Here is a 24,491-nt window from a genome sequence, read left to right on the forward strand (position 1 = left end):
TCTTCAACCAGCAAGAATTTTAGATGAGAAATAAAAGGCACTTCCCTACATAGCTTGAAGGGAGTAAAAATTGCTGGGTATTTTGGGGAAGGAAATATGGCAATATCTATTAAGTCTTAAAATGTACATATTGTTCGACCCATTATTTCCACCTCTAATAATCTGGCTTATAAAGTCAAAAGCTCCATAACATACAGATTAGGATGCTTATTGCATAGTTTGGAGTAAAATACATAGAAATGAACTGGAAATCATCAATTAGGAACGGCTGAACAAACGATGACAGAGCCACCTTATAGCAGGCACTGGTCTCAAAATCATTTAAGTTTATAGAGAATATAACTCAGAGATAAATTCGAGTCAGAAGGATGTCAAAGATGGGGTTTTTTTTTGTTCGTTTTAAAAAGGTAATAAGCAATGGGGTGCCTGGGTAGCTCAGTCAGTTAAGCATCCAGCTCTTGGTTTCAGCTCAGGTCATGATCTCAGGGTCATGAGATCGAGCCCTGTGTTGGGCTCTGTGCTGAGGGTGGAGCCTGCTTGGGATTCTCCCTCTCCTTCTCCCTTTGCCCCTCCCTGCTTGCACTCTCTCTCTTAAAAAAAATAAAATTAAAAAAGGTAATAAGCAAAGACAACACTAAGAGGTTCAACAATGAGGCTTCCCTGTGCTGCCACACCCCCAACACACACACACACACACACACACACACACACACACACACACAGAGACTCTCTTTCTCTCTCCCTCTCTCACTCACTCATTCACTGACTCATCACACCAGACAGAATGCAGGCAAACCAGGGACGTGGGCATTTCCTGTCTTCTCTACAGAGCAGGAGAAGGCCTTCCACAGAAACCAAGTTGTCAAATATGCTGCATAAAGACTTTCATGCTGAAGGTTTCCTAAAAACACATCTGAAGGTCAAACCCAGATAAACAAGTGACTTCCATCTTACTAGGGGAGTTCCATCTCAGAATATTAAGTTAATCACAAAACGCCTAATTACATCTGCCCTTTTAACCCAGCCTTTAACCATATAGTTCCAGTATTTCAAACTTGTTCCTTATTTTTCTTTTCTTTCATAACTGAATAGAGGACTGGCTTAGAGCCAATGAGTGTCCAAATGAAGTTGAAAGACACCCTGCAAAACATTCCACTCTATCTTGTTTCCAATTGTATTAACTTTTGAAGACTGATGCTTCTGGGGGCGCTTGGGTGGCTCAGTCAGTTAAACATCTGACTTCAGCTCAGGGTCCTGGATGGAGCCCCTGCATCGGGCTCCCCGCTCAGCGGGGAGTCTGCTTCTCTCTCCCCTCCCCACTTGTTCTCTCTCTCAAATAAATAAATAAAATCTTTAAAAAAAAAAAAACTGATGCTTCTGACCAGCACTTTCGTTTATTTTACTATTTTTTTTTTCTTAGAGAAAGAGAGAGTGGGGGGCAGGGGCTGAGGAAGAGGGAGAGGGAGAATCTTAAGCAGATTGCACTGGGCCTGGTAACTAATCCACTGGCTACTATTAATAGCTGTCTGTTTACATTTAAGCAACTGTGCATAACAAACGTTAATCCTCATCTCAGGACATTTGTTCTCAAATACTTTTCTCAAATTAATATTAAGTCTGGCAATAAAGAACTCTTCAGGTATTTCAATACGTAGTTGTTGGACTGAATAAGATAGTCGAAATTTCGATAGGTAACAACTCTGAAATAGCTCCCCTTACAGAATCAGTCTGTAAAAGGCACAGCCTGACTGTGTTACATTTTACAAAACAGAACCTGAGGAACAGTGTCACAAAATGTGTCAAACTTGTCTTGAGATGAGAGAACCTAATTTAATTGGATGGAAAATGAGAATTTGAGATTATGAAAAATACTTCTGCACCTGCAAGTTTATTAAAAATCTTAACCCTTGTGACACCTGGGCGTCTGCTTTCAGCTGAGGTCGTGATCCCAGGGTCCTTGGACTGAGTCCCACGATGGGCTTTCTGCTCAGCAGGGAGTCTGCTTCTCCCTCTCCCTCTGCTGCTCCCCCTGCCTGTGCTCGCTCTCCCTCATCAGATAAATAAATAAAATCTTAAAAAAAACCGAAACCTTTAGTGATAGTGATAATACACGTATATAAAAATTGAAAACCACACTACAGAGCATAAAGCCTAAAGGTTAATTCCTCACATTCTAATTCTAGAAAACAGTTGTAAGAAACACCAACTCTGTGTGAACTTTTAAGCTACACAGTGACATTTCCTAGGATAGACTGCAGAGAGGATCCAGCTTAAGGACTTGCCACAGGAGAACAACAGCTTCCTCTGTTATCCCCGTCAGGAACGGCATCTAGGTAGCTACCCCAGCCTTCCCTTAGATCAGGAGGAGACACAATATCTAACTGAGGAAGGCAACGCTCTGGAGTACTGACGAACAAGAACTTCAAATCACAGCTCCTACATGTTTTTTTCAGATTACAAACCACAAATCAGGGACCAGCCAGGACCAGCTAGATTTCCATGCAGAAAAGCAGTTTTGTAAGAGTTGTATCCAGATGAATTCCTACTTACCACACCCCAGATTTAAAGGGATTACTAAACTCCCTTAAGAACATTCTTGTTTGGGGCACCTGGGTGGCTCAGTCAGTTAAGTGTCTGCCTTCGGCTCAGGTTACGATCCCAGGGTCCTGGGATCCAGCCCCACGTTGGGCTCCCTGCTTGGTGGGGAGTCTGCTTCTCCCTCTGCCTCTGCCTCTCCCCCTCCAAACTACCCCCCACCGCTCGTGCTCGCTCTCTCAAATAAATAAAATATTAAAAAAAAAAAGAACAGTCTTATTTGGGATACATTCCATGGAAAAGAAATGGAAAGATAAATGGACCAAAAAACTATGAGAGAGATTAGAGGAAAAAGGAAAGACAGTCACCAAATGATTTAAATCACCAATGACTAAGAAGTACAACAGGATGTTTGTTCACTCAATAAAAATTGACTGTGTTAAAAAAGAAACAGGTCCAAAATGGTGTCCCTTGTGCTAAGGCCACATCACCAACAGGGACTTAATACCTAACCTAACTGGGAGCTTGGGTGGCTCAGTTAAGTGTCTGCCTTCGGCTCAGGTCATGATCCCAGGGTCCTGGGATCAAGCCCTGCATTGGGCTCCCGGCTCAGCAGGGAGTTTGCTTATCCCTCTGCCCCTTCCCCTGCTCATGCTTACTCTCTCTCAAAAATAAAAATAAAATAAAATCTTAAAAAAAAAAAAAAAAAAAGACCTGGGGCGCCTGGGTGGCTCAGTTGTTAGGCGTCTGCCTTCAGTTCAGGTCATGATTCCAGCGTTCTAGGATCGAGCCCCGCATCAGGCTCCCTGCTCAGTGGGAAGCCTGCTTCTCCCTCTCCCACTCCCCCTGCTTGTGCTCCCTCTCTCACTGCCTGCCTGTCAAATAAATAAATAAAATCTTAAAAAAAAAAAAAAAGACCTACCCTAACTGCATTTTCAGCCTGTCCTAGTAATGTAATCTTAACTAGTCAATCTGGAACTACCTGGTCAGCACTAGTGAGGTGATCTGCATGACAGACCTCTGCTATCCCCCAGAGGAAGGCAACTTTGCCTGAAACAATCCACTCTTTGCCAGTGACTTCCATGTCCCTTCCCCTTCTGTCTATAGAAGTCTTTCATTTTGTACAGCTCTTTGGAGCTCCTTTCTATTTGCTAGATGGGATGCTGCCCAATTCTTTAATAGTTAAACAAAGCCAACAAAATTTTTAGAATTTACTCAGTTGGCTTCTGTTTTTCAACATATTTGGTGACAACTGTGGGATCCGAAGGAAACTTCCGATAACTTCAGGAACAAGAAACACAGGCATGGTACCCTTGAACGCTTAAAGTTCTCCTTCTTGCTGTCCAAGGGCCATTGGTTAAGATCCTCTTGGTTCTGAGCTCTACTCTTGGCACTAATTGGCAATAAGATGGCTCCCCACCTAACTGGCTTTCCACAGTTCCCCATTTGATTGGAAACCCCAGCCCTTGGTTCAGCCCCCAGATTCTACCTTGGGAACTGCTGGCTGTTCAGTTCACAGTTTCCCATCTGTTTAGAATCCCAGCCCGCAGTCCCCATTCTTTGGAGTCTGCTGCTTTAGTCCTTTTTCCAGTCCCCAGTTCCATGTTAGGAATTGCTGGTGGTTACCGACCAGGGTCAGTCAGATCGGGTCCAATGTGATTTGTGTAGATGAAGGCTATTGTTAATCTCCGAAACCAAAATCCACGAATCTAGTGGGCATAATTGAGCATTTAAAAGCTGTAAGAATGAATGCTATCAAACTCTTGAGACTCCCGAGTCTTAAGCTGGTCACCTAACTCAAGAATAAATTGGTTACAGGTTGAGTTAGAGTCACACTACGGCACCTGCAACCTCAATAAAACTACCAGGTGAGGAGGTATCCCATAAAACACCTTCTAATCACCAAACCAGCAGCACATTCCCCTTAGGTTTTAGGCTGGCTCCAAGGGAGTCCAAGCCTTAGTTTAAAAAAAAAAAAAATCCTTAAATTCCGAAGAGTTGAGTGCACTACCTTCTAGCAACCTCCTCATTTAATGACTAAGAACTACGGTTTGGGAAGCTATAAATATCTACAAAAATGGCGAAATCTTACTAAAGACAACCTAGAATTACAATGGCCAATATGGGGAACATTCCAATTAAACAAGATCCTTTATTTAAGAAGTACACTGAAAAGCAAGGGTTCCCAAATCAAACAAATAGAACGGATACCTATTTTAGTAGATGTAGAGAAGCTTCCAAAAGGTTTCAAAATTCCAAAACAGCTTCATTCAAAGTTTCATTGCAAAAAGGCTAATGAAAAATCACACACAAAAGGTTATGTAAAACAACACCTAGGGGTACCTGGGTGCCTCAGTTGGTTGAGCGTCTGACTCTTGATTTTGGCTTGACTCATGATCACAGGGTCGTGGGGCTGAGCTCCGTGCCAGGCTCCGCGCTGAATGTGGAGCCTGCTTTGGGATTCTCTCTCCCTCTCCCTCTTCCTCTGTCCCTCCCCCTGCTCGTGCACATGCTCCCCTCTCCCTCTCTTTCTCTCCCTCTCAAAAAATAAAAAATAAATAAAACACCTAGGTCTTCTGCATTGCACCCTCCCAGGGGTGCATCATCAAAAAACTGGCCTAGAAATTAGTGTTTCATTGGCAATCAACTGGGACACTGGAAAAAACATTTTCTTGAAGGTTTTGTGCATGTCCTTCACATTCCTGCCTCTGAAGGAGGGTCCCCAGTGATGAGACTCTGAGGGGTTTTCTGGTAAAGTGCTACGTTACTCCCTTAAACAGCTAAGGGGAAACTGAAATTAAAACTAATGAAAATCCTTACCAAATTCTGGTAGATACCAGAGCTACACTCTATTTTATATTATTTATTTAGTTATTTAGTTAGTTAGTTATTTTTAGAAAAGATTTTATTTAGTTATTTGACAGAGAGAGAGGCAGCGAGAGAGGGAACACAAGCAGGGGGAGTGGGAGAGGGAGAAGGAGGCTTCCCGCTGAGCAGGGAGCCCGACGTGACATGGGGCTCGATCCCAGAACAACCTGAGCCAAAGGCAGATGCTTAACGACTGAGCCACCCAGGCGCCCTTACACTTTACTTTAAACCCCACTCAGAGTCTACAGATAGGATCCTGGAAGACTGGCAGAAGCCAGCTAAGCTGAGAATTCTTACTAGAGTCAGCTCTTCCTGATATCTGTCTCTAGTACCCAGTAGAGAGAGAAAAAGAAAATATCTTTTGCATCCTCCCTGTGGAGGCCTCTTGAGTCCAACAGATTGTTCAATACTGCCAGGAATGTTTACTGTTTGTCCCAGCTCCAACTTGACAAAGTATTTGAAAGGACTTTTTTTTTTTAAGTAATCTCTACACCCAACATGGGGCTTGAATTTACAACCCTGAGATCAAAGGTCACACACTCTACCAACTGAGCCTGCCAGGCGCCCCTGAAAAGACTTTTTTAAAATAACACTGTGGTCAGAAGTTGGCCAAACTGGGAGCTGATATTCAGACACTGATAGGAACTTTTTTTTTTTTTTTTTTTTTAGGTCTTCTCCCCTAAGCTAAAATAAAACAATGTATCTAGAGGGAAAGAAAAAACTTCTGAAGCCTCTGTGGAAGGATTTGCTAAAACATCCCAAAGACAAACAGCTCTAAATCCAGAATACAGCAATCTTTTGATTTTAATTAGAAATCTCCCTGATACAAAAATAAATAAATAAAGATAATGTGGTTTAAATGGGTAGATCAGCCTATGCTATCATTTAAGTTACAGCCCAATTCCTTGAGAAATTAAAAGCTACTGTCCTTACTTTACAAATCTTGACAAAACCAGAAACGCAGCTCTAGAAACAATCCAAACCCCACCTAGCCTCTTTACCAATCCCAAAACCTCCCCTAGTTTTCTCAAAAGTCTCATAAGGACTGTGAAAATTCTGACTTCAGGGAACAAAAGTACTTTTTAAAATTTATTTTTTATTTTTTAAAGATTTTATTTATTTGACAGAGAGTGAAGAGCACACAAGCAGGGGGAGTGGCAGAGGGAGAGGGAGAAGCAGGCTCCCTGCGCAGGGAGCCTGATGCAGGGCTCAATCCCAGGATCCCAGAATCATGACCCAAGCCGAAGGCAGACACTTAACCAACTAAGCCACCCAGGTGCCCCCAAAAGTACTTCTTAGAGGAACTTGCACTCTTTCCCTGAGCCTTTGAGAGGTCAATGTTCTACCTGGTTGTCTCCAGGAACTCTCATCTAGACCATCCTCAATTCCTAGGACTGAAGAAAAAAGTGGTGGAGGCTTTTTACAAATACAACCTGCTATAGAAGCTCCCTTGTCCCAAATCTGGTCCACAGCTTCCATACATTTAACTACAAATCTTAAGTGTCTTCCCCACAAATATTGGTAGAAAAAGCTTTAGATATCTAAGTAGATAACATCATTTCATCTGCCAGAAACCTGATTTGGATCCAAATGCTCTTTTAAAAACTAGTGAGTTTTGGGGGCACCTGGGTGGCTCCGTTGTGAAGCGTCTGCCTTCGGCTCAGGGCGTGATCCCAGGGTTCTGGGATTGAGCCCTGCGTCAGGCTCCCTGCTTGGTTGGGAGCCTGCTTCTTCCTCCCCACTCCCCCTGCTTATGTTCCCTCTCTCTCTGGCTGGCTGTCTGTCAAATGAATAAATAAAATCTTTAAAAAAAACAAAAAACAAAACTAGTGAGTTTTGCATTGTCATACCCATCTTATTGCTAAAATTTTAAAGTGAAAGCTACCAGGGCTCTGTCTGCACGTCTGTATGTTTACAGGTGTCTATACATACACGCATTGCAGATGTGTGGTATATTCTTCATCTGAATGGCACTGCCAAAATTCATATGCAAAAGGGCTCTATTTAATTGGCTTACAAACAAACATTTATATGAAATATTCCTAAAATTCTCAGAAATATAATAGAAACTAACCCAAATGCCTTTCAGGTTCACATGTTCTAGGAAAATATTCGGTATTAAAGTTAATTTAGGTTTGTTGGTTTAATTAAAATAGACATGTCTTCAGTGTTGTCAGCATTAAATATAATGCAGACACACAACATTTATTCTACATAGGTTTACAAGTCAAATAACCTGATATTATCTATATGATAATATGATATGAACATATGATATCTATATTATATCGTCAACAGGAAAAATAACAGGATGATGGCTGACGTTGTCTAATGTCTCATGAAGTTTCCCTGGGTAGTCTAAACAAAAGCGTACGCTTCTAAAAATTATTAAATATATTCATACATTTGCCAACATAATGAATTTTGGTGAAAAAGGCAGTCCATAACTGCCTACGTCTTAGTTTTCACTAGAAACTAAAGTGTCAAAATAATATATAATCAAAGCTACTGGAAATAATAAGAGAAACATCTCTGTATGCAAGAAAAGCAGGGTGTGTGTTTTTGGTAAGAGAAGGTATGAGGGACGGAGAGGCATTTTTGTTGAAGGAAAAGACATTTTGTCCTAAAGACTTACTTCAGAATGAAAAAGAGGAAAAACACAGCGCAAAATATGAATGTAAAACAGACGTAGAAGGTTTGTAAAAAAGGAAATCTTAGGAAAGGAATTTTATATGTGGTCAAGCTGGCTAAGATTGAAATGAACTTATTTGAATAAAAAAGGAATTTTAAGATCAAAAGTAAGCCGGTACAAAATTAGAATCTGGTTTTCTCTCTGCTAGAAGGACAAAGTTTGCTTGGGCTATTGGTCTAAATGAAGTCTTTCTGACCTTGAACTACCTGGTAGTTTGTAGAGGGCTCCTGGAACATCTCAAAAAAAGATTTATTTTCTCCATACAAAGGGGTGTGGAAAACTAACTGGGCTTGTTTGCTATGTTAAATTACCTGGGAAACATTGTCAAATGGGGAGTAATACCAAGCTTTCTTTACACTGTCCTTGTGCAGGTATGTAAGTGTTCCAGGAACTGTATGAAATTCCCGGCAGTCTACATGTTCTAGAATATTATCAGTAATAATTCCAATTATTATCCTAAAATGTTGTATATCACAGAAATTACTAAATTTCCTCATCGAATGAACTCTCATCACATCCTTAACAATGGTCATTTTTCAGTCTTTGTCACTTGCAGAGAGTGACTGTTCTACTCTGATGCTCTTATGAAAGCGTTTCTGCCCAAGTGCTCCGTCTTCAAAGAGAACAGGTTTGTACTCTGGAAAGAACTTTGGTGAGAACAGGTTTCTGATACTTTAAGATCATAAACCTGGGGGCGCCTGGGTGGCTCAGTTGGTTAAGCACCTGCTTTCAGTTCAGGCCATGATCTCAGAGTCTGGGGATCGAGCCCTGCAACGGGTTCCCTGCTCAGTGGGGAGCCTGCTTCTCCCCCTCTCCTTTTGCCTGCCACTCTGCCTTCTTGTGCTCTCTGTCAAATAAATAAATAAGTGAAATCTTAAAAAAAAAAAATCATAAAACTGTCCTCAGTAGGAATTTCCAGAACTAATGGAAGAAATGGATTCAAGCAGAACAGATATTAATTAAATGACTGAATGACCGGAGAAGGAGGATTATGACTTTTCGTTTGAAACACTGCTGGTTCCTCAGTGTTTTGTTTTTCCTTTCCAGATTAAAGGAAACTTTTTAAACTATCTATGACTTAAAGCAATTTGATAAAGCATACCTTTGTGACAAAGGTGTGAATGAAACATTTCCTTTTTCTCCCTACCTGATCCCTCCAGAATCCAGACACTCTTGAGTATTCTTTTCCTGGTAATATAGTTAGGTATTTACGTAAGTTCATTAAGACTCTGTTCTTCTTGTAACAGGACACAATTAGAAACACGGGCTACATTACAGAGGTCTTGACTGAAATGTCATATTTAAGAGAGATGTGTATAGACTCAGATATGACCAGACAGTTAAAGGAACTGCTTGGAAAAATCACTTGGTACCTTGCTTATAGAGGGTTCCTAGCAGCCTTACCAGATGAGTAAGAAAGGTCACTTCCTGGCAGGCCCAGAAACCTCAGGATACTTAGGGGAACCCTGAGAAGACAGAAATTCACCCAAATTATTGGTACTGCAGGTAATAGCTGATGGTAAGTCCTTGGAGTGGCTTCCTGGCCTCACAGGCTTTTAAGAGTTCAATTTGATTCTTTATGAAAAGCTCCACAAAGCAGTCTTCAAAGGAACTTACATGGTTAATCAATATTCTTGCTGCATTTATGTAAGTAATTAGCCCAAGTTTAATGCAAACAAATCGGTTTTACTGGAATTATCTTTAACTAAAAAACGGGGATAACTGCAGAGAAAAATTGTTTGCATTTCTATAGATATTGGCCATCAGATCAAGACTTCATACTTGAAACATGAAACCCTTTCTTCCTCCTTTTCTGTCCTTTACTCTGGCACTGGCCTGGGAAGACAATACCGCCAATCTGTATCTTGCAGGCCACTGCTAAGGGGGGTAATCCAGCCTCCAAACAACTGTTGGGTATGCCACAATGCTGGTGACTGTGTAGTTCTGCCTCTCACAAACTTTCTATTTCCAATGTGTCGGTCTCTCTGGAACAAACTACCCCCTTTCTATTGCGTCAGACCCCCCAGCCCTGGGGTCCGTTTCCTGGTCTCTGGTTAACAATCCCAAACCCAGGGAACCGTGCATCCAGACTCTACACAAAGAAAGGGACACAAGGCAAGGGTAACGAGAACAAAAACTGTCTGTGTGGTCCGCAGACCCCTAAATGTTACCGGCCTCCATGCCAGTCCTGTGCCACAGACTCAAGTAGGAATTTGCAGGAGGTGTTCAAAATGAGCTCTCTTCAGCAGGTCCTTGCTTTCCCAGTTAGGACTACAAATGATCAAGAAGCTCTCCGTAGGGACGCCTGGGTGGCTCAGTCGGTTAAGTGTCTGCCTTCGGCTCAGGTCATGATCCTGGAGGCCTGGGATCAAGTCCCACATCGGGCTCCTTGCTCAACTGAGTGCCTGCTTCTCCCTCTGCCTGCTGCTCTCTCTCTCTCTCTCTCTCTTTCTGACAAATAAATAAAACCTTAAAAAAAAAAAAAACTTGAAAAAAAAAAAGCTCTCCTTAACTCTTAAAGCAACTGTTACCCAACAGAAGTCCTTAGACTCTGACCAAGGTTGTGCTTGATAAAAGGATAGTCCTTGATTATCCGGCAGCTGAGCAAGGCATCTGTGCTATGGCCAACACTGCTTGCTGCCCCTGGATTAACACTTCTGGGGAAGTGGAAACCCAGCTACATAAAATCGCTGAACTAAGCCACCTGGCTTAACAAAGGGACTCATCATGGTCTTTCTTTATTTGATTTTGATTGGTTTGGGTCTTGGGGACCATGGCTTTGAAGTGCACTCTAGACATCAGGAATTACCCTGTGTATAATAATCATAGTAATCTCCCTGGTGTACCGTATTTCCTCAAAGCGTTTTAAATGCATGTTCATAGCCACTAACCACCAAATGATCTCCCTAAGACTAGAATATTGAAAAAGGAATGAAGAAAGTTACTGACTGAAAAAATGAGAACCTTAAGTCGTGACAGAGATTCGGCAAAAACTACCAGAACTTTAGAGCAGTAGCTGGGAATGGCACTGATGCCTTCAATGTTGATCACATCTTAGTTAAGCTGAAAGTCTGATCAAAAGTGAGGAACTGTTGGGGCGCCTGGGTGGCACAGCGGTTAAGCGTCTGCCTTCGGCTCAGGGCGTGATCCTGGCGTTGCGGGATCGAGCCCCACATCAGGCTCTTCCGCTATGAGCCTGCTTCTTCCTCTCCCACTCCCCCTGCTTGTGTTCCCTCTCTCGCTGGCTGTCTCTCTCTGTCGAATAAATAAATAAAATCTTTAAAAAAAAAAAAAAAGTGAGGAACTGTTAAAAAAGAGACAGCAGGCTCAAAATGGAGTCACTTGTGCTAAGCCCACGTCACCAAACTGAGCTTTACTACCTAACCTAGCCGTAGATTCAGCCTCTCCCAAAAATGTAATCTCAGTCAATCTGGAATTACCTGGTCTGCACTAATGTGCTATTCTACCTGTGGGACCGCTGCCATCCTCCAAAGAAAGGTGACCTTCCTTGAAACAATCCACTCTTTGCCAGTGACTTCCTTGTCCTTCTCCCTTCTGCCTATCAAAGTCTTTCATTTAGTACAGCTCTTCAGAGCTCCTTTCTATTTGCTAGATCGGATGCTGCCCAATTCATGAATCACTGAATAAAGCCAGTAAGATCTTTAAAATCGACTCAGCTGAGTTTTGTTTTTTCACATTTAACACTACTATGTGCCGGTCACTCTGCTGTCATTGGACTTTCCAAACAAAACATATTAGAAGGCCAAGTGTGAACACGTGGAGAAAGATCTCATCCAGCTGAGGGTTTCTCGGCTAAAACAGGCCCTATGACGAATCAGCAAGGTAACAAGGCCGTCACCTTGAGTGCTGAGAGAAACGTGCACAACCACTCTCGCTCGTTCAACAAATACTGAGAAGGTGTCTTGTACTTCCCAGGTATCATGGAAAATGTGCCACCGAAGCAAGGCATTTGCTCCACTTAGTGCAGAGTCCGGCCAGCGGCCCCCGCGCCAGAAGTCAGTCTCCACTGTCAAGCATGGGCAGAGATCCCACGGCGGTAGCAGAGACACCAGGCACCAGGCGAGTGCAGGAGGCAGCGGGGGAAGGACAGCCGCGAGAAGGAGAAGCGCTGTGAGCGATGGGTCAGGGCAGGTCTGAAGCCGGGTCCTGGCAGACAGAAAGGCTTAGGGTCATTGCGGAGGTGCAGGAACAGCATTCTAAAGGGAGCGGCCATCTGCAAAGGGAAGCAGGAGGGTTGAAAAGCTGGTTTTGGGAGCCATATAGATGCGAAGTTGGTGACAGTGGATTGAGAGAAATGTGAGGTGAAGAGTTCTGGCCCTGAAGGATTATGATAAGTGTCCTCTTCAAAAGCATGAAAGATGGGTGAGTAAGATAGGGCTAAGGAGCCCAGGTGAGGGGTCGTGACAGCGATTTGCTCTGACGAAGTAGTGCAGGCAGTGGGAACAGAGAGGAAAAAGCGGGATACGGGACATGAAGGAGGGCTGAAAGGATCTGGAGCATTTAAACGGGAGGGTATGGAGCAGGAAGAGGGCAGGTTCTAAGAGACGACATTCATGTCTGGGTTGCTGATGGGAAGATGGTGACAGAAGAAAGGGATGCTGGGAAGAGATGTGGCTAAAGGAAGAAATCTAGGACTTCCATTTGGTAATGACTTTGGGAGAAGTATACAGACGTGGGTATGGAGTTGAGGAGAGAGCTCAGGGTTGAATACCAGACTTTAGAGAGGATATGATAAAGATGTGAGAACAGCCTGGCAAATAGAATACCGGAAAGCAGTGGGCAGTCAGTCCAGGTGCAGATAGGGACAAAGGGGATGGAGCAGGAATGAACAGAAAGCATCTAGACAAAACTCTGGGGGAAGACGATGCATTAGGGGAGAGGCGAGAGGCACCGGGCATGCGGTAAGGCTGGGACAGTGGAGAGGGCTTCAAAGACAGTCTGGGGTGCCCATTCTGAAAACCAGCTCCCTGAATAATAAAAATGGAGTATTTAGTTAGAAGGGACCTTAGTGATCACTGAGCTCAACCTCTTCATTTTAAAGTTGAGGACATGTAGGCCCAGAAAGTTACTAGTTTTCCACAGAGAAGAAATGAAAAGATAAACAGACCAAAAGGCCCTTGCCCAAAGTGACAGAGCTGGGAACATGGAGAAGCCAGGACAAAGGATAGTTGTGTTCTCTTTTATCATTATAATACTCATTTATGATTTCCAACATACTTTATATATCAATGATTTGAATTTCTGAGATCAGGTAATCCTCTTGTGTTATAAATCCACAATTAGAGAGAAACAGTAAATAGGTCAATTTTCTGATTCGTAGAATGAAGTTCTCTTCCAGAAAGCCCTGTATTCTCTTTGAAACCCTCTCTGCTTTTTTTTCTTTTAAGATTTTATTTATTTATTTGTGTGTGAGAGAGAGAGAGGCAGACAGAAGGAGACGCAGGCTCCCCGCTGAGCAAGGAGCCCGATGTGGGACTCGATCCCATCATCCTGGGATCATGACCTGAGCAGAATGCAGACCCTTAACCGACTGAGCCACCCAGGCGCCCCCCCTCTCTGCTTTTTAACGTTGATGTACTGCTGCCTGTGAGGGGCAGCTCCAACACAGACAGAGATGGGGACTCGGAATGGAGCACAGATGAGATGGGGAGCGGGGTTCCTGAACGTTCAGAGGACAAGATGGTCAGTCCCCACAGTGAACTGGCCATCAGGACAATCAAGGAGGATCAACTCGGTCTTAAGACCTGATAAGGCCATGAGATCACACAACTGGACCACCCACCTGGCCAGGGCACAGGCAGGTCCCCATCTGACAGTGGAGACATGGGCCTCCAGAGTGTGTCCGTCTGTCCCTCAACCTTGAGTGCTCAGGAGTTTGCGCCTCTGCTGGCAGAAGGAAATACACTCCAATATTTTCCAAAGGATAATGAGCAAGACTGTTTAACTAGAGTCCACTTAAATGTAACTTCCTTGAGCTATTTTAGGTTATGTGGAAATCCAAATCATTTCCGGCTGCCTCTGCACCTGTCTCTGGATCTCTTACCAGCATAAGAGATTTGTCTAGGGGGGCACCTGGGTGGCACATGGGGCGCCTGGGTGGCACAGCGGTTAAGCGTCTGCCTTTGGCTCAGGGTGTGATCCCGGCGTTATGGGATCGAGCCCCACATCAGGCTCCTCCGATATGAGCCTGCTTCTTCCTCTCCCACTCCCCCTGCTTGTGTTCCCTCTCTCACTGGCTGTCACTATCTCTGTCAAATAAATAAATAAAATCTTTAAAAAAAAAAAAAAAGAGATTTGTCTAGGGGTACCTGGGCGTCCCCCTCTCCCTCTGCCCTTCCCCCTATCCCCCACTCGTGCTCACTCTCTCTCACTCTCAAATAAATAAAATCTTAAATTAAAAAAAAAAAAAAGAATTTGTCTAATAGGTCTGTCCCGACACATGCTCACCAGGCAACTGCTCTTTTTCTCATATGTACTCGTAGTATCTTCTGGAAAAATCCTCTCTATTACCTTGATGCTGCTCTGAGTGGGCAACTCTGCAAGATTAGTGGCACAGAAGAGGTTATGCTAAAACAGGTTTAATCCAGAAGAGAAGGCAATGAATTCTGGACCCAGAGGTCAAGGGTGTGGCTCTGTCGCTTATCTGAAGTCCACCCAGCAGACAACAGCAGTGGCAACGCCAACAAAGGAAACATGAGGCCAGCACTCAGAACAAACTGGAACAAAATATGCTCAGGAAATGTTTCAGAATACAAAAGAGTTATGTTAGATGAGCTCCAAGAAAAGCTTTTGAACTCTGGCTCAGCGGTGAGATCCTTGCAAAAGAAATAAATTTGATAAATCTTGTACACAAATCAGAAACGGGAATGAGAGTAAAATAGAAGCTTATCAACAACCCCCACCACGACCACAATACCGGGGGATGTGACTGCCTCCAAAAAGTGACTGACACAGGAACAGGTTGGAAACGTAACTGTTTCCAGGAAGGGAAGCTTCGACAAGGCAGCCAGCAGCCTGGCTTACCAGATCCCCGATCGGGGTGACTGAGGTTTTTCAAAAGGTATGCTATTAATCCAAATCCAGAGGGGGAAGGAAACGAGAATGGAACAAACATGTGCTGACCACACATTACGCTAGGAGCAGAAACACTGCGCTGGCGGCTTTTCGTACATCACCTCATTTGATCCTCGTAACGATTCCAATGAGGTGCGTGACAGTCTCATTCCACAGCTAACAAAACAGATGTTCTTAAAAACTAGGTGACATGCCTAAAGTCACAGTGCCAATAAATGGAGGAGTGGGTATGTGACCTGGGACTGTTAATTATATTGTGGGCATTTTTTTTAAATAGGTCCTTACTTATTTTAATTTCCTTTGGGATTTATGTCATTCGCTGGACAGATATTTACAGAGAAGCTACTACATAAGATGCAGATGCTGGAAATACAGCAATGACTCAAGTCTCTGCCTTCAAGAATTTCATTCTAGTGTAGGAGTACTTCAAAGCCTCATTATTTCCAATTTAGGGTCACGAAGAGGAAAGACAGGGAAGCAGTGACCTAAAGAATTTGAATGTTCATCCACCTATCGGAGAGCTGAACTACATACGCACTTGGGAGTTTACCAGCATTCATTACTCTGACTTACGTACAACTTAAACACACACCTACAACTTCAATACATAATATGAAAGCTGTCACACCAGTCATGGTAACTGGATACAAAATGTGCCCAGACCAAAGAAGACGCAACCAGCAGAGGCTCTATTAATATCACTAGAGAATCACTTGAGGAAGTAAAAGTTATAAGAGGAAGTAGAAAGTTCTGTGTACTCCAGCCAATAAAGACTTTAACTATTTGCTGAATGCACAAATAATCTCATCAGTGAAAGAAAAATATCTGAGAGAATAACATTTAAAAAATGACTTAAAGCTCTAACCAGAGAGAAATAAAATAAGTTTCCTATGAAGAATAAAAGAATATTCCCCAACCTACTAACCTGCCTTTAGCCCAGCTCAATAGAGAATAAATGAGTAATCTGGCCACTGGGGTAACAAGACAAATATCGTCTAAGGAAAATTTGGCTTGGTGAGCCATGTGGCAAAGTGTGAGGGAAATAGGTGGGATTCTTAACCTATGGACTAAACCCTCTAGGCAGACAGAGAGGGCCTTTCCAGTAGACCCACACAGGCCAACTCATGAAGGAATCAGCCTGGCTAGGGGTGGATGCCCATTCAAGTCAGATAAAATTAGTGCAGTGTCAACTTGTCCTCACAGAGAGCTCCATCCAAAGGACAAAGACATGGGAAAGAGAGGGAGACGGAATTTTCTATGCCAGATTGTTTGGATCCTAGCTTGATGTCATTGCTGGACTCTCCCTGCCTTCATTTCCTTCTTGCCTACCCTCTGTGAAAAGTGGCGCAGGGTAAGGGAGAGGTGGACCCACATTAAAGAGGCAAAGTGTTTTAGAGACTGGAGGCCCACCTACCCTTCCAGGACAAGAGTTAGAAAACACAGGTTTACAAATGCAGCAAAATGGTAACGACTGGTGAATCCAGTTGAACAGTGTATGTGGGTTTCACTACACTACTCTTCCAACTTTTCTATACACTTGACATTTTTCTAAAAAAAAAAAAAAAAAAGTTTGAGCAAATGAAAAGAAGAAAGCACGTAGCTTCAAAGAGTTTACAATGGAGAGGGATGAAAACTCTATCAGTGCCCACATCTGGGGGCAAACACTCAGTGGTAAGCTCTGGATGACTTTAAATCTTAAACTAGCAACTTGTACCAACAACCTTGGAGATTTAAATAAAGGGGGGGGGGCTTAGGTCAGGCCTTCTCTCACTTCTGGATGTCTGTCTCTAGGCTGGAGCCATGTGCTGACCTGCGGAGATCCCCCTCCATGCTCCCTCCTGGAGCAGGCACCAGGGTCCAGAAGATTGCATCTGAGCTCTGTGATCCAAGGTCACTTTTTTCCCTGATCTTCTCAGAGAGTGGCAGACACCCTCGTCTGAGGACACTGACAGCACCAAAGGATTAAACGGGAGCAGTTTTTCCTATGCCTATAATTGGCAAAAGAACTGCCAATGTGGAAGTGGAAAAATTAGTTGCCAGGGGATGAAATTCATTCAAATGACAACCTATCCCATTGCTGGCCATTCCAGGAAAGTAGGGAGTGGAGCTTTTTAATGGGAAGGAAATCTGTTATTCTATATACACCATAATTCACTTCATGACTTAGTCCGGAAGGAAGGGAAATCTATTTGAGTTCAGCACCTGCCTGACTAGTCCCCTGTTGACCTCCCCACTCTGTCTGTGACCCCTCAACCCCACCCTCTGGAGGGAACAGAGGACCAAAATAGCTCCCCTCTGTGCTCCGCCAGGACTCACAGGGGCACCACACACTCCCTGGAGGGCACAGCCTGACTCCCAGGGTTGGGGTTTACCAATGTCACTCAGCAGGGTGAGGACGGCTCCTTCCCGCAGGCCACAGCAGTTCTCAAACTGGTTCAGGTACTGTCAAGAAGTTGAAAAGAAGCATCAGAGCGAGTGGTCCCTGACCACCACCAAGCCCGCAGTGCGTTCTCCCAGCTGAAGTCATCTGAGGCCTCACCCCAGCCCCCCGGGCTTTGGGGACCTGGGCTAACAGGCAGCCTGGGCAGGACTGGCAGGAATTGGCCCAAGGGGGAGAAGGAGGAAGCAGTAGGGAGAACTGCCAGAAGGGCTCAGGTACTCACAGGGGAGGTGTCTGAGTTCATTCTAAGAGGAGGGATTTTCAGGCTCACCTGAGCTGCAGTTCTGAGGGAGGCAGGCCAGAGACCACGCTGTGCCACAACGGGACCACTGCTCTTGAGAGGCCCGCAGAGGGCAGGGTGGAAGGCACTCACTGAACACCGCGCTCTGACCACCTCCCCAACACGGCCAGTGGGATGATGGCGTGGGGAATATTTAATGAGCACTTACTACGTGCCTGGAACCCAGCAAATCTTGGCACAGATGAGCTCAGTAAAGCTCTACCTACGTTGTCTCATTTTATCCATCCTCCCACTGCGACCAAGGCAAGTCCTGTCAGGATTTGCACCTCACAGGTGACGAGCCTGAGAATGGAGGGGTTCCATGAGGTCTGCTCACACAGCCACTCCAGGGCAGCCGTGGAATATGAAGCCATGTCTATTTGAGGCCTGAGCTCAAACACTTGCCCTCTCTGCCCTCCTGGCCCTGGCTCAATAGGCTACTGGCAGCTGGCCTCAAATGAAAACAATGGAGAAAATAACTTCCCAGTGGAGGGTTATAGTCATTAACTAATATTTATATCCAAGAACATCGAAGAGCCTGTTTCCTGAGCTGGGCATACAGACTTCACTCTTTCAATCAGTTTTGGCTTCTACATTTGCTCATGTGCTGGCCAAGCTTGTCTCTCAGTGCCCAGGGGAGCAGGCTTTGAACTCCTGAGAGGAGGGAAAGACAGGCTACCTCATTTGGAGAACAGAGAGAACAGAGGTCCCAGGCGCTCTGGGCAGCGGCACCCTCCCTGCACTGCCCTCCCCCGATGGGGGGCCCTACGGACAAAGGCCCCTTAGATCGCAGGGCTTCCTGCCTCCCCCAGATCATCTTGCGCCCCATGCCAGGTCAATCATGTTGCAGTTTGCGTCATCTTCCTCCCTGGCTGACTGGACGCAAACTGCAAGATCAAGTCTCAAGTTCTCTGCTGGGCTTCCGAGCCCTCCATAATCTGGTCATATCCCACCAACTCCCACGCTGCCCTCTAAGAACCACCCACTCTAGCAGCAACATTACTCTATCTCCCATTTTAAACAACTGCATTTAGTAATCGGATGATTGTCAAAGGTTAGGAAAATAAAGAGGAAAACTGAAGCATTATCAAGTTCCCCATTTCTCATCCGTTATCAGTCCCTGGCATGTAGGTCATGCCAATGACTGTCCACATCCTGCCATGGCACTCCCATGACCTGCCTATCTCCCATGGCAGGAGAAAGCCTCTCAAGCAGATCAACCCGTGTGGAAAGTTTCCTTTACAAAAAGAAGGCGGAAGGGGCCAGAAAAGTAATGGAAACAGCACATGATGCTGGGTCCAGGAAACTGCCATGTCGAGACAGAAAAAATGCCTGGGTATCTTGCCTCCCTCCCCCCATAATATTGTGGCCCTTCTTCTAGAGTGAAGAGTTCAGGGAGATGTGCGCTAACAGAACCACCTCTTTTTCAATACAGAAACAACTTAGTTGTCCAGAGACAACTTTTATTTTGCCTCCTACTACGTGGCACTCTTCAGTGTCCTAGGTGGAGAGGTGGCCCGCAGTTGGCTTCCCATGGGCTGTGACCCCAGCTCTGCCACTGCAGCTGCATGAGGCCTGGTCATCCACCTCACCATCCTGGGCCACGAGCTACATCCTTCACGTGGGAATCATGTTGTACCAGCATCACAGGGATGTTGATAATCAAACAAGGCCAAGTATAAAAGCAGGTTGTATGACCCTGTTTCGGACAACACTGGGGAGGGGGCCAGACACGACCGTCCCTGAAGTATACGCTCTGGCAAGGAGAAGTGACTGCACTAGAGGGACGAACGCCCAGATGGTGAGTCAGAGGTGGCTCTGGAACATCAGCCCAGTCCTTTGATTACTAAGCCAGCTCCCTTCCTGCTCCACTCTGTGACCCTGTCTGCAGCGCTGCCACATCTGGGGGACAAAACCCCTCCTAATAAGGGAAGCGGTGACGTGGACGCTGGAGGACAGCGGTGGCCCTAACATGCCCAGGGAAGAAAAGTTTGTTTTGGAACTGGTCCAGTCTTTCCCCGTCCTTAAAACCTGGTGACTTTTTCTTGTCATTTTAGTAATCACCGCGCAGGACATACATACAGCGAGCCCTTCCCTGACTTTCCCGTAAGAGCTTCTGATTCAGTCTCTTGATTCATATCGCGCACGTCGCCCCACCCTGAGAATGGAAGAGGGGGATCTGAGAAGGAAGAGCAAGCCCACTGAAGTCACCACGGCTGCCTGAGCTTCCTGATGAGGAAAGGGGCGAGAGGCATCCCCACTGCTCTCTGCCCAGACAGGCTGCGTCCGCCACCCTTAAGCCTCACCTTTCGGAGATCTCCTCCCTGGCAGTACTCCATGGCCAACAGGGGCAAGTCATTGGGAGCCAAGTTCTGCATCCCCTCGGGGACGTCCCGGGCAGCCACCACATTGGGGTGGTTCAGCCTAGGAAGGAGACAGCAATGAGGGAAAAACCCCGGCTCTGGCTCAAGCCCATTCCCTGCTCTGTCCATGTCTCAGCAAAGCTTTACAACAAAGGCCCGGACTAACCGAGGGCCCTCCGGAATAAGCAGGAGGACAGAGGTCAGGCATGGGCTACTTACCTCGGTGCCGCGTCAGTTAGCATCCAGCCAGCTCTACTTTCAGCACCATGAGCTCAAGGACGTGAGTGCCTCACGTGCAACTTAATTTTCTTTACAGTGCCCCATATCAAGTCCTCACTGTACTTCGAAACTGCTTCTAAAAGTACAGCAAGTAGAGGACTTCCAATCTCAGGCCATTCAAGCTGGGATGGGCTGTGTGTGTGTGTGTGTGTGTGCGTGCAAACGAAGCGATGCCTCCCTTTTAAGAGGTTCATGGAGGGAGCACCTGTTTGAGGTCTTGCAAAGCGACTAGGTTGCTAGTTTACCTAAATGCTTACCTAAACCCCTCACTACCTGGGAGGACAGCATCCATCCAGGGACTGTCAGTCCCTGTCTCCACACTGGAGGAATAAGTATCTGCCACTGGTTCACAGCCATGGAGCGTCACCTACCACTTGGAATTGGAAATATGGGAGGGGGAAAAAAAGCATCTCTGCTGACAAAGAAAAAGCCAGTGTGGTGGCTATTTTAAATTATTTAATGTAAGAAATAAAACTGACCAAGAGCCCTTGATAAGGCCCAGAGTTGGACACTAAGGGCCACTCCTCTAGAAGTCATCTGTTATCCTGCTTGAGTGACTGGGATTTAGGACTCTCTTCCAGATGCAGCAGGTGGGGCCGTCGCCCCAGATCCCGAAGCTCAGAGGGATCCCCCCGATGTCACTGCAATGCCCCAAGGCCCCACAGCTCCCACCGGCTCCTCGTCCCCCTGCAATGGCAGCCCTGTCTTGGCTTAGTGCGCTGGGCCCTCACCTTCTCATGATCTGGATCTCCAGGCACCAGCGTTCTCGGTTCCGGGGGCTGAGCTCCTGCCGGCACTGCTTGATAGCAATCTGCTCCCCTGTCTCCTGCAGAGAGAGCACACACAGAGACAAGATGAGCAGAACTCACAACCAAAGCCACCGAGAAAGCCATGCGTCAAATACAAAATGGTCTCCTTAGGGCCCAAAGCATGGATCACAGGACCTCTGGGATCCCAAGGCCCATCTATGTATCTGCTGACAGACGTCCCCAAGTCACCTGCCAGCCTGTCAGGCTGGCCTCCACACTGCCACCTCTTCCCTGACTTTCTCACTTCCAGCCATCCAGAGTCTACACCAAGGCCTTGTTCGGTTCCCACCTCCTCCATGAAACCTCTGCTCACTATTCCTGCGGAAGAGATTTCTCACTTCTCTGAGCCGCAACTGCTGGATAGAACCACAGGACGTTGCTGGTATTGACCATTTTGACCCATGCAAATGGCAGTTGCTTATGACTCAATCTAACAGTGAATGCCACGCTGCCTTCATATTTTATGCAAGAGTTCCATCTCTCCAGAGAGAAGACAAGCCTAGCATAGTAGCTGGAACACAGAGGATGACTCAATTTAGCATTTACTAGCTCTGTGACCTGGGGCAGAGCACTTGGTCTGCCTCAGTTTCTTCATCTATAAAATAAGAATGCGGGCGCCTGGGTAGCGCAGTCGTTAAAGCGTCTGCCTTCGGCTCAGGGCGTGGTCCCGGTGTTCCGGGATCGAGTCCCACATCGGGCTCCTCCGCTGGGAGCCTGCTTCTTCCTCTCTCACTCGCCTGCTGTGTTCCCTCTCTCGCTGGCTGTCTCTCTGTCACATAAATAAATAAAATCTTAAAAAAAAAAAAAAAAGTAAAATAAGAATGCCTACACCCACCTTTCAGGGCTATCCTGAAGCTTAGCACCTAGCAGTGTCCAGCCCTTAGCAGGTGTTCAGTAACACTGCTGGGAGCGGACCCGTGTCCTGCAAGTACTCCTCGCGTTTAAAATCCTCTGCAGCTTGGCTCTACCCTGCCTTTGCAACCCCTCTCACGAGAAGCTCCCCTGGGCATCCGACACTGCAGCTGGATTAGACACCTGGACAGTCCTGCACTTCTTGGGTCTTCGCTCTGGCTCTTGTGGGCGCACAGGCACCACCGGAGCCCACCAAAGGCCTCTTACTCTGCTCTCCAGAGCACTCCTTCATTACACACACCTACCAAAGACTTATTTTTGTAGAGTCGTAGGGTTATCTTCTCTTTTCTTGGTTAAATTACAGGCGTATCCATCGTCATGCACTTTAACCTCTTCTCTAGTAACTGGCACAATGCCTTCAGCTGACATTTTGTGAATGGAAACAAAGGCAATCAATAAAACTGAATAATTAACTGACTGCCTGGGTCCTGAGGATTAACTCAGCCCTTTTCCTTCGTATCCTAGGCAGCACCAAGGAGCCCCGGGGACAGACTAAAAGGGGTGAGGCCCATGGCTACAGGCCCAAGGCTGGAGGCCGCAGGGAGAGTGGCTCTAGCCTCGGGCACTCTGCCCACCACAGGGGGTAACCACTATACTGCTGCCAACTCCTCAGGCCCACAGGGGCCTCCAGGATGGCTGAGGAACAGTGGGTGCCCCTGGCCATGCCTCTAGTGGCAGGGGCCTGAAAGCTGGGTCTGCCATCAGCGAGCAAGCTGACTTATACCAGCATCCTGTATGTTCTGTGTCCATGCAGCGACGACCTCCCCAACAGCCCTATGTACTAGGGAAGAGCCACACCTGCAGGATGGTTACAGCAAATCCTCCAACACGAAAAGATGGCAGAACGGTACCTAAATTCCACGACTTGCCCAACTGAAGAAGGATATTCTAGAGGCCCTGACAGACCGTTCTCTTAGTTTTGTCATTTGAGGGAAATGCACCGTGAAAAGAATCCTCATTCTTGTCAGTGTAGCCCCGAGACACATCGAGGGGCACTTGGGTGGGCTCCACCAGTTGAGGGGGCGGACTCTGGGTTGCAGTCAGCTTATGATCTCAGGGCTCCAGGCTCAGCGGGGAGTCTGCTCAAGAGTCTTTCCCTTCTTCTCCCTCTCCTTCCCCCTCTGCCATTCCCCCTGCTCACACATCTCTCTCCCTCTCCCTCCCAAATAAATAAATAAATGAAAAAAATCTTGAAAAGACACCTGGAGAACTGTGGCAGGACTTACCCGTGTGCACGCGGCTGTCTTGCAGCAGAACTGCATCGCGGGCACGCATTTACCAAACGGGCCATGATCCCCACAGGAACACAGACCCACCCAGTAGGAAAAGGAAAAACGGAAGTCTCCAAACATGAGCGGAAATTGTCTGATAAAACCACCAAATCACTGATCATTAGACCAATTCCTAAAACTGACATTCGAGAAAGATAAGGTTCAGAAACAAGGTGGAAGCATCTTCTGCCTCTTACAGTTCCAATGCCAGAAAACAGATACAACACCTCTACGATGCTCTCAGAAGTTGCTTCTAGCAAATCCCCATATTGCTGTGGTTAAGCTGTGTGTCATGGAGTTCCCTCACAGGTCGACTTTTTTTTTTAAACAGCTCTACTGAAATATAATTCACATATCGCACAATTCATCCATGTAAAGTGTGTAGTATAACGGTGTGGGGTACGGTCAGCGTAGTACAACCAAAACCACACATCAGTTTTGGAACACGTTCGTCATCCCCCAAGGAGACCCTACATCCACCAGCAGCTACTCTTCCCCCAGCCCCTTGGGCAAGGACGACCACCTACCTTTACAGGTGCGCCTGTTCTCAACATTTCACATAAATGCAATCTGGCTTCTTTCACTTAGCATGACGGTCCCAAGGCCCCCCCACGCGTAGCCACATGCCTCCTTTCAGAAGGACACGTGCTCTCCTTGCTGCAGCCTGTGGTAGCAGGCACTGATAACCAGGTCCTGCCGGGTCATTCACACGCTGCTATTAGAACCCCAATCTTTGCCCAGATCCCGAGGCACTCTCTGGAGAAGAGCTGACCACTTTCAAAAATCATAAATCCCGTTGCTATTGAACCAATCAGCGCAGCTGTACAAGTGAACTCGGGTAGGAATCCATCTCATCACTTTTCATGTTAGGGAACGTGTGAAATACCGTTTCTTCAATCGATATACAGACTGTTAGATCTCACAAAATGTCACACCCTTCTACGTCA

The 24,491-nt window shown here is 46.0% G+C and overlaps 1 protein-coding gene across 1 annotated transcript in view; it reads right to left on the reverse strand.

Moving 5' to 3' along the window:
• IKBKB (inhibitor of nuclear factor kappa B kinase subunit beta) overlaps positions 1-24,491 on the reverse strand; it is a 58,868-nt gene that overhangs the window by 24,268 nt on the left and 10,109 nt on the right. Inside the window, exons 3-5 of the mRNA XM_040643217.1 lie at positions 21,284-21,378; positions 20,217-20,334; positions 17,563-17,632 (exon numbers count right to left, since the gene is read on the reverse strand). Coding sequence (XP_040499151.1) covers positions 17,563-17,632; positions 20,217-20,334; positions 21,284-21,378 — 283 coding nt within the window. The remainder of the gene's footprint in view (positions 1-17,562; positions 17,633-20,216; positions 20,335-21,283; positions 21,379-24,491) is intronic.

The sequence above is a fragment of the Ursus maritimus genome, unplaced genomic scaffold (genome assembly GCF_017311325.1).
Source record: "Ursus maritimus isolate PB19 unplaced genomic scaffold, ASM1731132v1 scaffold_28, whole genome shotgun sequence".
NCBI classification, from domain to species: Eukaryota; Metazoa; Chordata; class Mammalia; order Carnivora; family Ursidae; genus Ursus; species Ursus maritimus.